Source organism: Leopardus geoffroyi, chromosome D2 (assembly GCF_018350155.1).
Source record: "Leopardus geoffroyi isolate Oge1 chromosome D2, O.geoffroyi_Oge1_pat1.0, whole genome shotgun sequence".
Lineage (NCBI taxonomy): Eukaryota > Metazoa > Chordata > Mammalia > Carnivora > Felidae > Leopardus > Leopardus geoffroyi.
In genome coordinates this window covers 42,324,632-42,338,921 of record NC_059334.1, presented here as the reverse complement: position 1 = coordinate 42,338,921, position 14,290 = coordinate 42,324,632, and the positions used below count along the sequence as shown (strand labels likewise).

The following is a 14,290-nucleotide window of genomic DNA, read 5'->3' as shown; positions in this document are numbered from 1 at the left end:
ACCAACCTCCTCTCTGTTTGTTCTAGAGAATCTGTTTTCTGGTTTATCTCCTTTATTTCCTTTGTTTATGTATTTTGTTTCATAAATTCCACATGTGAGAAAAGTCACATTGTATATGTCATTCTCTGACTTATTTTGATTAGCATTATACTCTCTAGCTGTATCCATGTAATTATGAATGGCAAGACTACATTCTTTTTATGGCTGAATAATATTCCAGTGTGTGTGTGTGTGTGTGTGTGTGTGTGTGTGTGTGTACACATACCTCATATTTTCTTTATCCATTCTATGGACAGACACTTGGGCTGCTTCCATAATTTGCTTATTGTAAATAATGCTGCAATAAACATATGAGGTGCATATAACCTCTGCTTTGAATGAGATTTTTGATCATGAAAGCTAAAAGGCTCTTTTTCAAAACCCTGGATGAAAGTTTTGAATAGACTCAACCTCTTGGTTTGCTTATTTATAGTACCTATAATAGATAATATGTTCTAAATCTTTTCTTTCAAATGCTTGCATTGTTGTCATACAGTTGCTTTCAATTATACTATTTTGGTCAATTAACACAAATTTATTTTCAAAATTTATTATTTTGGATTTTTCCTCTCTCACACAGACTTTATGAGAATCTTTCATTAGTGGCTGTGCTTAACATGAGATTCAGGTTTAAGTTGCTGTATTCCTATCCAGGGTTGGTTGAGACATATGGAACACTAAAAATATACAAATCATTTGGTAATCCTTCAAACTAATATTCTATACATATTGGTTCAAATGAATTTAGAGGTATATTCCAGTTTACAGTTCTGACAAATAAAGAGCTTAAAAATTGTCATTCCTGTCCCTACAATAAGAAAAAAGCTGAACAAACTGAAAATCAATGACTGTTCTTATATCCATTCAGTAATTGAAGTTGCATGACAAACCACCACTCTGAAATCTGGACAGACAAGACAATACAAGAACTATGGTCAAGATCAGCTTACCTAGAGCAGAACAAAGAACCAAAAAAGAGAAAAAAAATCATCTCATATCTGACATGGGTAGGGTGAAAGTAACCATTTTGAAATGGCTGTTTCTACATGAAAAAAGACATTATCAAAGCATTATTTCACCTGAGGGAAGAGTTTCCCCCCTGACTCCCTGCTCCTGTAACCTTTCTGTCTCACATAAGGGGGAAAAAAGTGAAGAAACACTTCTCATGGTCATAGGCCAGTAAAAGAGTGAAATATAATCATAAGATTATAGATGAGTTCCCCTCCACCACTCCTTAACACCACATCAGTAGGACTCCTTTATAATAACAGTAGATTACAGCTGACAAATTATAAGACACACACTCTATTTAAGAAGGAGTTCTTAGGAGAACCCAAAGACACAACTAAAAACAAAACAAACAAACTAATAAAAGACATTAGCTGATTTTAAAGCCCCTGGCATCTATAGCTAAAGCAAACATTAAATGAAACCCAGCTGCTATCCAGATTAACATAGAACCTACACTAAACATGTATTTACCTGAGGTCTACTCAACGTATCGTTTACCTTTTAACAAAAAAATCTAAAGGCATACTAGCATATACGTATATTTAAAAAATGAAGTCTGAAGAGACAAAGTAAGCACCAGAACTTGAATCAGGTACCATAAAAGTGTTGGCATAATCAGACATGGAATTTAAAATAAGCATGATAACTATGCTTAGGGCTGTGAAGGGAAAGGTAGACAGCATGCAAGAACAGATGAGTAATGTAAGTGGAGAGATGGAAACTCTATGAAATATTCAAAAGTAAATCTAGAAATCTAGAAATAAATAAAAAATACTGTAACATAACTAATGAATGCACTTGATAGGCTCATCATTAGATTGGACACAATCGAGGAAAGAATCAGGGGAGCTTGACTATTATTCAATAGAAACTTCCTGAAATGAAACACAAAACAAATACTGAATATTAAAAAAAAGGGAGAAAGAAAGGAAACGAATGATAATACTGAAAACTGTTGAATAATTTTATATGGTATAACATAAGCATAATTGGAGTTCCTAAAAGAAAAGAAAAAAAATGGAGCAGGAAAAAAATTTGAAGAAATAGTGACTGAGAACTTTCCAAAATTATTGACAGACATCAAACCATAGATACAAGAAGCTCACAGAATACCAAAAGACCATACAGAATAAATACCAAAAAAAATCTATATCATAGCATATCATATTCAAACTGTATTTTTAAAAGGAAAAAAGAAGTAAAGAAAGAAAAAAAAAACACAAAGATAAAATGCTGAAAACAAAGTAAAAAATTAAAAAAATAAATAAAAACCTTGTTTATAGAAGAAAAAGATAAACAAATACAGTGGAATTCTAACCAGAAATCATTCAAACAAGAAAAGACAATAGTAAAATAATAAAAGTGTTAAAAGAAAGAAATAGGGGGTCATGGTTGGCTCAATCAGTTGAATGTCTGACTCTTTGATTTTGACTCAGGTCATGATCCCTGGGTCATGGGAATGAGCCCCAAGCTGGACTCCATATGGAGCCTGCTTGGGATTCTCTCTCTCCCCAACCCTCTCTACCTCTCCCCTGCTTGTGCTTTCTCTCTCTCTCTCTCAAATTAAAAAGAAAATAAAACAAAAAACACAAACTGAAAATATATCTCTGGTTTAATTATCTTTCAAAAATAAATGAGAAATATAGATTTTCTAGACCAACCAACAAACAAAAAACTGAGGCATTTCGTCACCAGCAGACCTTAATAGAAGCTCTTCAAGGGGAAACAAAATGATATAGATCAGAAACTCAAATCTACATAAAGAAGGAAAAATGCCTAGAAGTAATAAAAAAAGTACATTAAAATATTTTATTTTTCTTATTAATAGATCAAATAGAAAAATGTTCAAAATAATAATATATTTTTGATATAGTATGTACACAAATTAAATGATTGACAGCAATTTTATAAAGAACAGGAGAAAGGAATTGAGGATACTCTGTTATAAAATACCTGGATGAACCATGAAGTGGTAAGGTGCTATTTGAAAGTGGACTTAGATTAATTGTAAATCCATATTGTCAAATCTTGGGTAACCACTAACAAATTATAAAAAGAAGTATAATTGGGATGTTAGGAGAGGAAAACAAATGGAATCATACTAAATAACTAAAACCAGAGAAGGAAGAAACAGAAAGAACAAAAGAAACCAAGAACAGGTGCAAAGAATTTAAAAGTTATCAATATGGAAGATATTAATTGAACTATATCATTAATCACTTTAAATATGAATGGTCTAAATACATCAATTAAAAAACAGAGATTAGGGGCGCCTGGGTGGCTCAGTCGGTTAAGCATCAGACTTCGGCTCAGGTCATGATCTCACGGTCTGAGTTCGAGCCCTGCGTCAGGCTCTGTGCTGACAGCTCAGAGCCTGGAGCCTGCTTCAGATTCTGTGTCTCCCTCTCTCTCTGACCCTCCCCCGTTCATGCTCTGTCTCTCTCTGTCTCAAAAATATATAAACATTAAAAAACAAAACAAAACAAAAAAAACAGATTAAAAGCCTGTATGAGAAAACAAAACCCAACTATCTGTGGTCTACAAGAAACCCACTTTAAATATATAGGTCAGATAAAAGTAACAGAGGAGATAAAAACATGTTATACTAATAATGATCAAAAGAAAGCTAGAGTAGGTATAATAATTTCAGACAAAGAAGACTTCAGAACAAGGAAAAGTATTAGGGATAAAGAAATATTTAAAAAGTATCATTTACCTAATGATAAGGGGGCCAGTTATCCAAAAAAGATAAAACAGTTCTTAATATTTATATACCTAGCCACAGAGCATCAAAATACATAAGGCAAAAACTGGTAGAAGCTCAAGGAGAAACCGACAAATCCTCTATTATACTTGGAGAGCTCAACATACATCTATCAGTAACAGAGGTTTAGCAGGCATAAAATCATTAAGGATATAGTTGGGCCACATGGCATGTTCAATCAACTGCATCTAATTGATATTCATAAAATACTTCTAAAACAGCAGACTACACGTTTTTTGAGCTCACATTCATCCAGATAAATCGCATTCTTGGCCATCAAATACATCTTAAGAAATTTAAAAAAAATTGAAATCATAAAAAGTATATTCTCAGACCATATTGAAATTAAGCTAGAAATCAATAGGGAAAAGACAGAAAATCCAAAATCTATTTGGAGATTAAACCACATACTTGTAAATAATAGAAAGATCAAAGAAAATGTCACAAGAGAAATTTTAAAATATTTTTAACTAATTGAAAATGAAAATACAACATATCAAAAGTTGTGGGAGGTACAGGAAGCAGTGATTAGAGATAAATTTGCAACATTAAAGTCTTATATTTGAAAAGAAGAAATATCTAAAATCAGTAATCTGAATTTCCACTGAAGGAAGCCAGAAGAAGAAGAGTAATTTAAAACTGAAACAAGCAGAAGAGAAGTAATAAAAGTTAGAGAAGAAATTAATAAATTGAAAACAGGAAAAGAATAGAGAAAATCCACAAAAGCAAAGCTGATTCTTTGAAATGATCAGTAACATTGATAAACCTCTGGTCAGTCTAACACAAGAAAAAAGAAAAAAAAAGAAAAAAAGGAAAGAGGGGTGCCTGGGTAGCTCAGTCGTTTAAGCATCAGACTTTGGCTTTTGTTGTGACCTCACGGTTCATGGGTTTGAGCCCTGCATCAGGCTCTGCACTGGTGGTGTGGAACCTCTTGGGGTTCTCTCTATTCCTCTCTGCCCCTTCCTCACTTGCTTTCTCTCTCTCTATAAATAAATAAGTATACTATAAAAAACAAAAGGAAAAGATTTTCAATAACAGAAGTGAAAGAGAGGCCATCACTACTATTCCCACAGACAGAAAAAGGTTAATATAAAGGAACTCTATGAACAACTCTATGCCCTCAAACATAATATATTGTTGAAATGGACCAGTTCTTTGAAAGACACATGTCATCAAATTTCACACAAGTGGAAATAGGCAAATTTAATTGCCCTATATCTATTAAAGAAATCTATCTCTTAACAAAATAAGTATCATTTAGGAGATCTGGAGATCCCAGGAAGGCATACCGACTACTAAGAGAAATGAACTGTATTACAAACATATGAAAGAACATTAATGGGAGGTGGGTATCAGGGATGTGCTGTCCCAAGTAACTTTGGAAATGAGTAGAATCTGTAGACTAAAGGTAAAAAGCACTGACATAAGCACTATCTGGTTGCTAGATATATCTTTGATCTGTCTGCTGAGAGGGCCTAGAAGAAAGGACATACTCAAAACCAAAACCTCCAAAAAACCTACACTGAATTGATTAAACATATCAAAAGGAGACAAAGACCAACTGAAAGAGACACCAAAGCCAAATCTGAAAGAAGTTGATATAAAATAAGAAAAAAGTATTTATTGAATTATAACTCAAAGTATAAAATAAATATCCGTAAGTTCAGACTCTTAGATAAATAATGGAATAAATAAATGAGGAACAAGAGATAAACTCTTTGCAGTAGCATTCCGCATAATGTATGTAGACAATCTGCCTTCACAAACGGGGAGCACTACTCTTTAAGTGTGGGCTACACAGAGTCACTTCCTTCCAAAGAGAACTCTATAGAAAGGGGAGGGAGAGTAACATCACACTGGAGACTCCTAGCAATTATTACCTCAGAGGACAACGGAATCACCAACAGTGATTAAGTCAAACTGATAATGTGTGATTTTGGTATGAGCAAATGATTTGGCACTTTATGTCTGTTGTCCTTCTCCCTGCACCCCATAACCCCAATCTAATCACGAGGAAAACATCAAACTAATGCCAGTAAAGGAGCATCCTACACAATACTTGACCAGTACTCCTAAAAACTGTCAAAGCCACTAAAACAAGGAAAATCTGACAGTCACAGCCAAGAGGAACCTAACAAGAAATGACAACTAAATGTAACATGACATTCTGGATGAAATCTTGGAACAGAAGCAATTAGGTAAAAACTGAGGACATCTGAATAGACTATGGATATGAGTTAATAACAATACCTGTCTGTGGGTTTTAATTTTAACAAATGTACCATGTGGGTGTACAATGTTAATAGGAAAACCCGAGTACAGGGTATATGAGAACTTATTGTACTATTTCTGCAACTTTTCTGTAAATCTAAAACTTTCCCAAAAAGAAAATCTACTTTAAAAATAAAAAAATAAAAGAATTTTTAAAAAGCAAAAGACACACATGAGAACAAGAAGAAGGAGTGGGGAGGAGGAGGAAGGGGTGGAGGAGGAGGAAGAGAAGAATTATTTGGAGACTGAGCCTCCCTTTATTTTCAGCTATAGGCTCTGAAGGTGTATAATCCACTCAGCAAAACAGCTAGTCTGCACCAACCTCCTTAAAAGTAGCTTAGCTGACCAGGATTATAGCCTTTGGACATTTTATGTTCTGTGCTGAAAGCATTTATTATGGCCCCTTCCAAAATTTATACATTTCCATCCCTGGAAGGAGTTATGGGCTGCACAATTTTATCCATCAGATAATATCTCCAAAAAGCTACCTGTCTGGTTCTTTCCATTAACATTTCTGTACAATGTTACAAAGATGGTAGTTGATTCCATGTTCTTTCCTGGCACTCATGCAGATCTTGACTTTTTGTGTGTATACATGTTTTGTTAAAATCTCATTCAGTATAATGTACAAAATGTCACTTTAATACCTCATAAGGAGATGCCTCAGTCCTTTCACTAGCCCTTTCAACGTGAGCTGAAACAATTTCCTTTTAATCATGCACAGAGGCCCTGGTCAATACTGTTATCTCTTAGGGAAGCACTCAACCCGACTGGCTTTCCTGAAAGCCCACCTTGTGGCTGCTTCTGCGTGCTGAGGACATCCACTGTTGTTTGCACCATCACCTGCCTTGCTCCTAACACATTGTTGATGGTGCGCTGAAATCAATAGACCTGTCAAATGAAGCAGGTGCATGTTGGAAGTAGAGCAACGATGTTGTTTCCAGGTCTGCCCAATGCACGCAGCAGGAGTCAGAAGGTTAAATAAAAGCATGTCTGTGTTGGAAAGCAATGATGACAGAGCTGATAATCACCTGGTCTGGAACCCCAGGCAATAAAGGCAGGAAGGAGGTTATTTTTAAATGGTTTTATTTTTATTATTATTTTTTTAATTTTTTTTCAACGTTTATTTATTTTTGGGACAGAGAGAGACAGAGCATGAACGGGGGAGGGGCAGAGAGAGAGGGAGACACAGAATCGGAAACAGGCTCCAGGCTCTGAGCCATCAGCCCAGAGCCTGACGCGGGGCTCGAACTCCCAGACCGCGAGATCGTGACCTGGCCGAAGTCGGACGCTTAACCGACTGCGCCACCCAGGCGCCCCTTTAAATGGTTTTAAATGTCTGTCTCTCTGCATTGCTCCCAGGTCATCTATGTCTGTCTCAAAAAGTTCTTTACTAGAAGTCTGACTTAGGAGCCCAGAGCACGGTGAAAATCAGCAGTTATGGGATAATTCAAAGTGTGATTTCTTATGCAAGTAATTAAAAACAATTTGGCTCCAGCTGTTATGCTGGGAATTTCTGCACCATATCCCAAGCAGGAAGAGCTATACAATTGCAGTCAAACTTCAACCCATTTCCATGGAAACACTCTTTCCACACACTGGGCACAGCAAATACTCCTCCTCACCCCTACCACCTACAACCCACCATCCCACCTCAACCAAGTGCCCCGTTCAGCTAGGTGAATTGAGCATGTGTCATTATCATTCTGTTTTCTGAGAGAGCTCTTTGCTATTACCATATTGTCAGATCAGCTCTCAGACCCGCCTTCCATAAGCTCTGATGGGACTGTTCACTATTGACTGGAAGCCTTGGCACATTTGTTTGTGGGATTCTATCACTTATCATAATCAGTAAGGACATTGTCATTTAGAGTTATCATTGTATACCTTGTCCTTAATATAGTGCCTAGTCCTTACTAAATATTTAATGTATATTTGAATAGGTGAATGTATGAATCTATAATGAATCAACAAGTTAAAATTTGATATTTAAAACAAGACATCAGGTTTTAGACTAGAACTATTCAAAGTTAACTTTGATTCATGCTATAAAGAAATTACCTCTTCTGACCAACCCCCTTCAAACTATCTGATGAACTTCAGATATCAGAACTTCTGATAGGAACTCTGTTCCTATGTCACATATTTTGGGCAGGATTTATTATTCCCCCAGACAATTCCGGATGTCCTTTTCCATTCTCTAATAGCACATTGACTTAATGTGTCTACATCATAGAAAAACTGCTGTGTATGCTTACGCTCTTGTTTCTACCACTATCCTGTGAGCTCCTTGAGGCCAAGATCCATCTCTTCTGTTTGTATTTTTCAAGCTCTTCATTCAGTGCACAGCATAGAGAAGTGTTCAATAAGTATTACAGAATAAATGGATGCCTCTCTCTGCCAATTATCAAGGCTGTGTTAGGCATTAAATTCTTATTATTCTCCTTATGGATGCAAATATTATCTTCCAATTCTTCCTCACTGAATGTTCCTCCCATATAAACTATCTTTCCTAAGATGGTTATTGAAAAAAAGGTGGGAAGGGGTATATAATTTTAGTCCCTAACTTTTCACTTACATATATTTTCTCTTGATTTTAAGAGAGAAGACTGGATCATCTCTCTTTTAATGACTTCTCTTTCTCATCCCTGAATCATGCTGAGAAGTGTCACTCCCTTGGCCAGTCTAGAGATTATAATGCTAGCCCCAGCTCGCTTGCGCGCGCGCTCTCTCTCTCTCTCTCTCTTCTCCAGGACACATTTAAATGAGGTCAGTTCATCTCTCTGAGTCACAAATACTTCATTTTGTAAATGATGGTAAGGCGCTAGGTGCTTGTGAGGCATTGCCAGGTCTAGTTCTGCAGCCTCTGAGTCGAGTGTTTCCAGAGTATGATGCTGCTTCACTGGACTAGGTGTTTCACATCTTGTTAAATGACTGTAAAGTGAAACCCTTCCCCATGAATGTTTAATGAACTTAAGGGAATGCCAGACGCAGACTATTCATTTGTTAAACACTGCAATTTGCAAAGAATTTCAAGTAGTTAACTTGGGATTCAAGATAAAATAAAGACAGATTTGCCTGATATGGTGTCCTACTCTGAAATTTTCCCTCCAAGGATTATAGTGTACCTGGATAACCCATCCACCCTCTGTGTAGTAGAAATAACCATAGAATTCCTATGCTAGGTGTTCAGAATTTCCTAAGGGACACACCATGCAGCTTGGACCTTGGACTCTGGATTTCCTCACTGCCCTTGACATTTGGGAAGGATAATTTTCTGGGCATTCTGATATTTATCAGCACTTTTGCCCTCTGCTCAGAGATGCTTCTCACGTTTTAACACCCAAAGTCTTTCCGGTCTTTGCCAAAAGTTCTCTGGGGCAACACTGCCCCCTGTTAAAGCACTGAGTTATAAAGATGTGAGATGGGCTTTCTGCTACTCACTGGATGTCTGATAGAGACGGACTTTCTTAAGCTTTGAGTCCCATTTTCCTCTTCTGCACATAGTGGGTGTAAATTAAGTAGTCGTTGTTGGGACTAAGTGAGTCAGTGTCTCTCTATTATTTAGTATTATTCTGTGTATGTACTCAATACATGTTATTTGCTATTATGATTGTCACGATTTCATTTATCATTGTTTGTTTTTAACATCGACGTTGGTATTGCCTCCTAGATCTTGCCAAAAGAAAAAAATATGGACCTACAAAGAAAAACTGCTTTATTAAGTTTTCCTCAATACATTTGCTTGTTACTATTCATGCAGAAATTTTGAGCCACACATTAGATTACTGCTTGCTCTAAGACTAGAGTTACCTGGCTTCCAGCTGTATAGATGTCCTTGTATACTTCTCCTTGTATATCTTGAGCATAACACTGAAGGAAAGCAAATCTTAAAAGTTTCTGTTCCTTTTCAACGTACTATTGATATATACTCTCCATTACTGTTTTCTCCCATAACGTATGACAAGAAAAACTACAAATTGCTATTTGATTCTTACAACAAAATTATGAGCAAGAGTATCAGCAAGGACATAATTCATCAAACTGGAAATTTGACTAGAAATATATGGACTGAGATTGTACTACACTCTCAAATAGTTAAATGTAAATTAGAAAAAAAAAAAAACAGAAAACATTTTCTCCTATTAAGTTAGCAAAAGAAATGTTGACCAAAGTATAACAAAGCTGCTAGTGACCCATGTTACTTTCTAGCACGGAAACTGATATGTGCCTTTGGGAAAGCAACTTATTCATTCTAGTCTAGTCTGGTTAAAGGGACCTTCTCAGGCAGTCCCTTGGGCCCAAGCTGGCAAAGCGTAGAATGCTATGGCTAGCATTCCTGTGTCTCTTCAATGCACCTCACTCTCCTTTTTCAGAGTCCTTAAATGCCTCCTTCTCCTATCTATTCTCTGCCTGCACTCCCAGCCCAATCTAAAACTCATGATCCCTTGAAATGTATTGTCCTAGCTGACCACACTGCAACTCAGGGAAAAAATGTCCTATATATATTCTCTGTATCCAAAACAGGATGAATATAAAAAGACACTTTCCCACATCTTATCTTAGGCCCTGTGAGAATGATCCAGTTGAGCCCACGGTCTGCTTCCCTCTGCCAACATACAAAATTGTGGATATGGGTGGGCTGGAGAAGGGAGAAGAGGGAGAAAGAAAGAAATTAAAAGCCAATGCACCCAAAGATCTTTTAAGTTTTGGAACCTCTATGCTTTGTAATTTCTTGTTATTCTAATCCTAATAGTTGCAGTCAAACGAGGGGTGGTGGAGCATATGAGTGAGGAGTTTATCTTAATATTCCTTTAATAGTAAACCACAGGAAAGAACACGAATGTCTACAAGGAGGGAAGGACGAGGACATTGTGATGTGGCCACTTTGTAGACAATTATGCTATCTCCCAAATGAGTTTGTGCAGAGCATAAAGCAGACAGAAAATGCTATTGATCATCTGTTTGGTGAAAACAGAGGATACAAAATTGTGTGTGTGCTCTGGCTGCAACCCTGTAAAATCCATCAGGACTGACCGAGACTACTCCCAACCAAACTCTAGACAGGCTCCTCTGAGCCCTCTTTTCTACTAGGCCTTAACTTTGGCCTATCAAAACTTCAGATTCCCAGCACAAATGACTTCACTCAATCATCCCTGCACCAAAAGTCTTGAGTAAACTCTAATATAGTCTCTAAAGGTTCAAGGCTTTGCCCCTGGAATAGTCCTAACCTTCCTTAAAAAGTCTGCCTAAGAAACAAAAACAAAAACAAAAACTCAAAGCCTCCCAAAGAATTTGCTGGTAGCTCTAGCCAATGCTGGAGGAAAGGCCACTGACCTCCCTTAAAAGGACTTACAATTGTAAACCACCCTTTGTCATTCTGAGATGTGTGTGTATCTCCTACAAACTCCTAAGGGAGTTTCTTTCTCAGGGACCTGAAAGCCATATCTTTGAAACGTAATCATTAGGAAGGATAGCATGTCGGCCTTCCGCTCTGTGGAAGTACAGAATCCTAAGCTCAATTAACTGCCAGCTAACAGACGAAACTGGCATGCACACTGATCATCTCTGTACTGTTTCACTTCCCTGACTCTGCCAAGACCCCACGGTTTCTGCTCCCCACCCCATTCCTTCATTCTCCCTTTGAAACAACCAGTCACCTCTGTACAAACTGAAGTTGAGTTCAGTTCATGCTGGACCTTCTTTCATAATGCAGTAGTCTCTTCCTGATTAAAACCTGCCCTTACTATTTTAACCAGTGGCTGGCTTTGTTTATCTTCAGCAGGTCCAGTTGCAAAGGACTTGAAAGCCTCTGCTCCTGCATTTGTTTTAGGGCAGTGAGATAATACTCAAAAATCATTAGCAGAAGCATTCCCTCTGTTTCAGAGAACAGTCCCCACATAACTATGATTACAAGTTTAACAAAATTTGGCTGGGAAGCAATTCCGATTTATGAATTCCACATTAAACATCTAAGTACATCTGTTATGCATAACATAATGGTGACTTTTGGGTAATGATTTTTTAGAATCACAAATGATGTATAAATTCTCAGTGATTTATGCATTGGGAGGGGCATGAATGTGTCCTGGGTGATTGCTTATTATACTCAAATCCTAGGTTTATACCATGGCTTTTGTTCCTTTTGTGTCTCGGAATCTGGATGTGCAATCTTATACAGGGGCAAAGAATTTGCTACCCTGAGAGGAATATTTCAGTATGTCTTAGATGATATGTGCTTGTCGTTAATTAAGTGTTTTGCAATGTATCTCGGAAATGATTATAATAACATTAGAAAGAATGTAAGATTCAAAGAGCTTGTATTTCAAATTCTGGTATCCATTTAAGCCCCGGTATTAGGAAGCACTGACTGTGGGAATACAAGTCTCACTTCCCACCTGTCTTACCTTTGACCTCTCTTGCACCCCTTACCTTGGAGTTGCTGGAATATAGTACACGTTCTTGGGATTCCATGGTTTTACTTTTATTGTTTTTTTCTAGTCTCTTGTCCTTTGTTCTTTGACTATACAATGAACATTGCACCCACCCATCTCCCTCCCTCTCTTTGGTCTACTCTCCAACCTACTGCAATGTCAACCATCTCGGCCCACATACCTCCTCTGTTCTGGCGTCTGTGCCCCTTACCACAGATAAGTTCCCATAAAGTAGGGAGCATTGTATTCCTGGTGCCCAGCACAATTTCTGACACAGTAGGAATGTAATAAGTCATTATGGAACAAACAACTGGAGCTCTTTTTGCTTTCAGAGATGAATTTATATTGCAGAATATAATCAAGGGCTGAGATTTAAGTTTTCTCTGTTTCAGCCTGTACACGTGGACATGTACACACACAGAACTGCAAAGTGACTTAAAGAAAAATCTACAAATACCAAAAAGAACACACACATCTGATCCCAAGCATCCCATCCCCCCTGAACTGGAAACACTGAGACAGGCTCTAGGAACAGATGTATAAACAGGTAACTTACACTCTGCAGCTGGACATGATTCTTCACCAAGTTCTCTGACTTTGCCATTGTGCTGGATGCTTTGAGACTGTAGTTTTTACCATTTTGTGGTTCTTTCAGCTGCTCTTGAATTTGTTTAGCTTGTTTCCTGCAGGTTTAAATAAATACATGCATAAATAGTTACACAAATTTATTCTGTTTGTATTTGGGGGGTTCATTTGTTCCCAACATGTATGTTTGTCATTTGTTAAAGCTGGATGAACTCAGTTAATAAAGGAAAGCCTTCCTTCATTTTCAACACGCCAACCCTGTTAGATAGCTTCTAATCTGGAAAGAAACTGGTATTATCCATAAACACCCGGAGATTCACACCCAATGGCACTCCAAAGGCAGGGATAAGCGTAATGAATTTTTCTGGGCCGCATGGATGCAGAGGTCCCTAACCCTTGGTGATCAACTGCAAGAATTAGAAATGCTCTGAAGAAGTAACTAGGGGAAAAATTTGAAGCTTAGAGCTACCAGCCACATATAACATACTTGCAGAGTTACATTTATATTTGTTATATTTACATTTATAAGCATGCATAGCTTGATTGCATAGCTTACGTATATACTGTATTCTGTATGTTTTCTCTTGCAGTTCAGAAACAGCTCATTTATTGTTACCATTAGTCCCAAATGTGAAGACTTTTATTTCCAGCTGGTAAATCACAGCAAAAATAGTTAACTCTTGAAAGACCACCTACTATGTGCCAGGCATCATTTTAAGTGCTTTCCGTGTATGAACCCACTTACTCTTCATAGTAATTCTGTGTGATGAGGCAGGAACCTATACTCATTCAACAGATGAGAAAACTGAGGCACAGAGAAGTGAAATCATTTTCCCAGAGTCATATCGCTACTAAGTGTTGGACCTGGATGTGAGTCCAGCCCAGCTGGTTGCATACTGTGTAACCTCAACCACCACTTGGGACTGTCAAACCATTTGCCATGGTCCCACAGCTTCTCAGTGGGAAGGCTGAGATTGCTCTCGATCTCTGGACTCTGAGTGAGGTACTCCTGCCTGCATATGTGGGGTGACCGTTGTTTAAGTCAGGCAGTGGCTGCATCAGAAGGATGCAGCAATTTCCTGCCTTGTTAGCTGCTCTCTTCCAAGGGCTTTACAGCAACTATCTATCAGCAGAAGACTCAGTATCCACAACACACACACACACACACACACACACACACACTTTG

At 37.5% G+C, this 14,290-nt stretch overlaps 1 protein-coding gene across 10 annotated transcripts in view; it reads right to left on the bottom strand.

Moving 5' to 3' along the window:
• Nucleotides 1-14,290, bottom strand: part of NRG3 (neuregulin 3) — a 1,060,953-nt gene that overhangs the window by 17,247 nt on the left and 1,029,416 nt on the right. For all 10 annotated transcript variants that reach the window (XM_045437860.1, XM_045437862.1, XM_045437863.1 and 7 more), the window contains exon 6: nucleotides 13,076-13,202. In XM_045437860.1, the coding sequence (XP_045293816.1) occupies nucleotides 13,076-13,202 (127 nt within the window). The remainder of the gene's footprint in view (nucleotides 1-13,075; nucleotides 13,203-14,290) is intronic.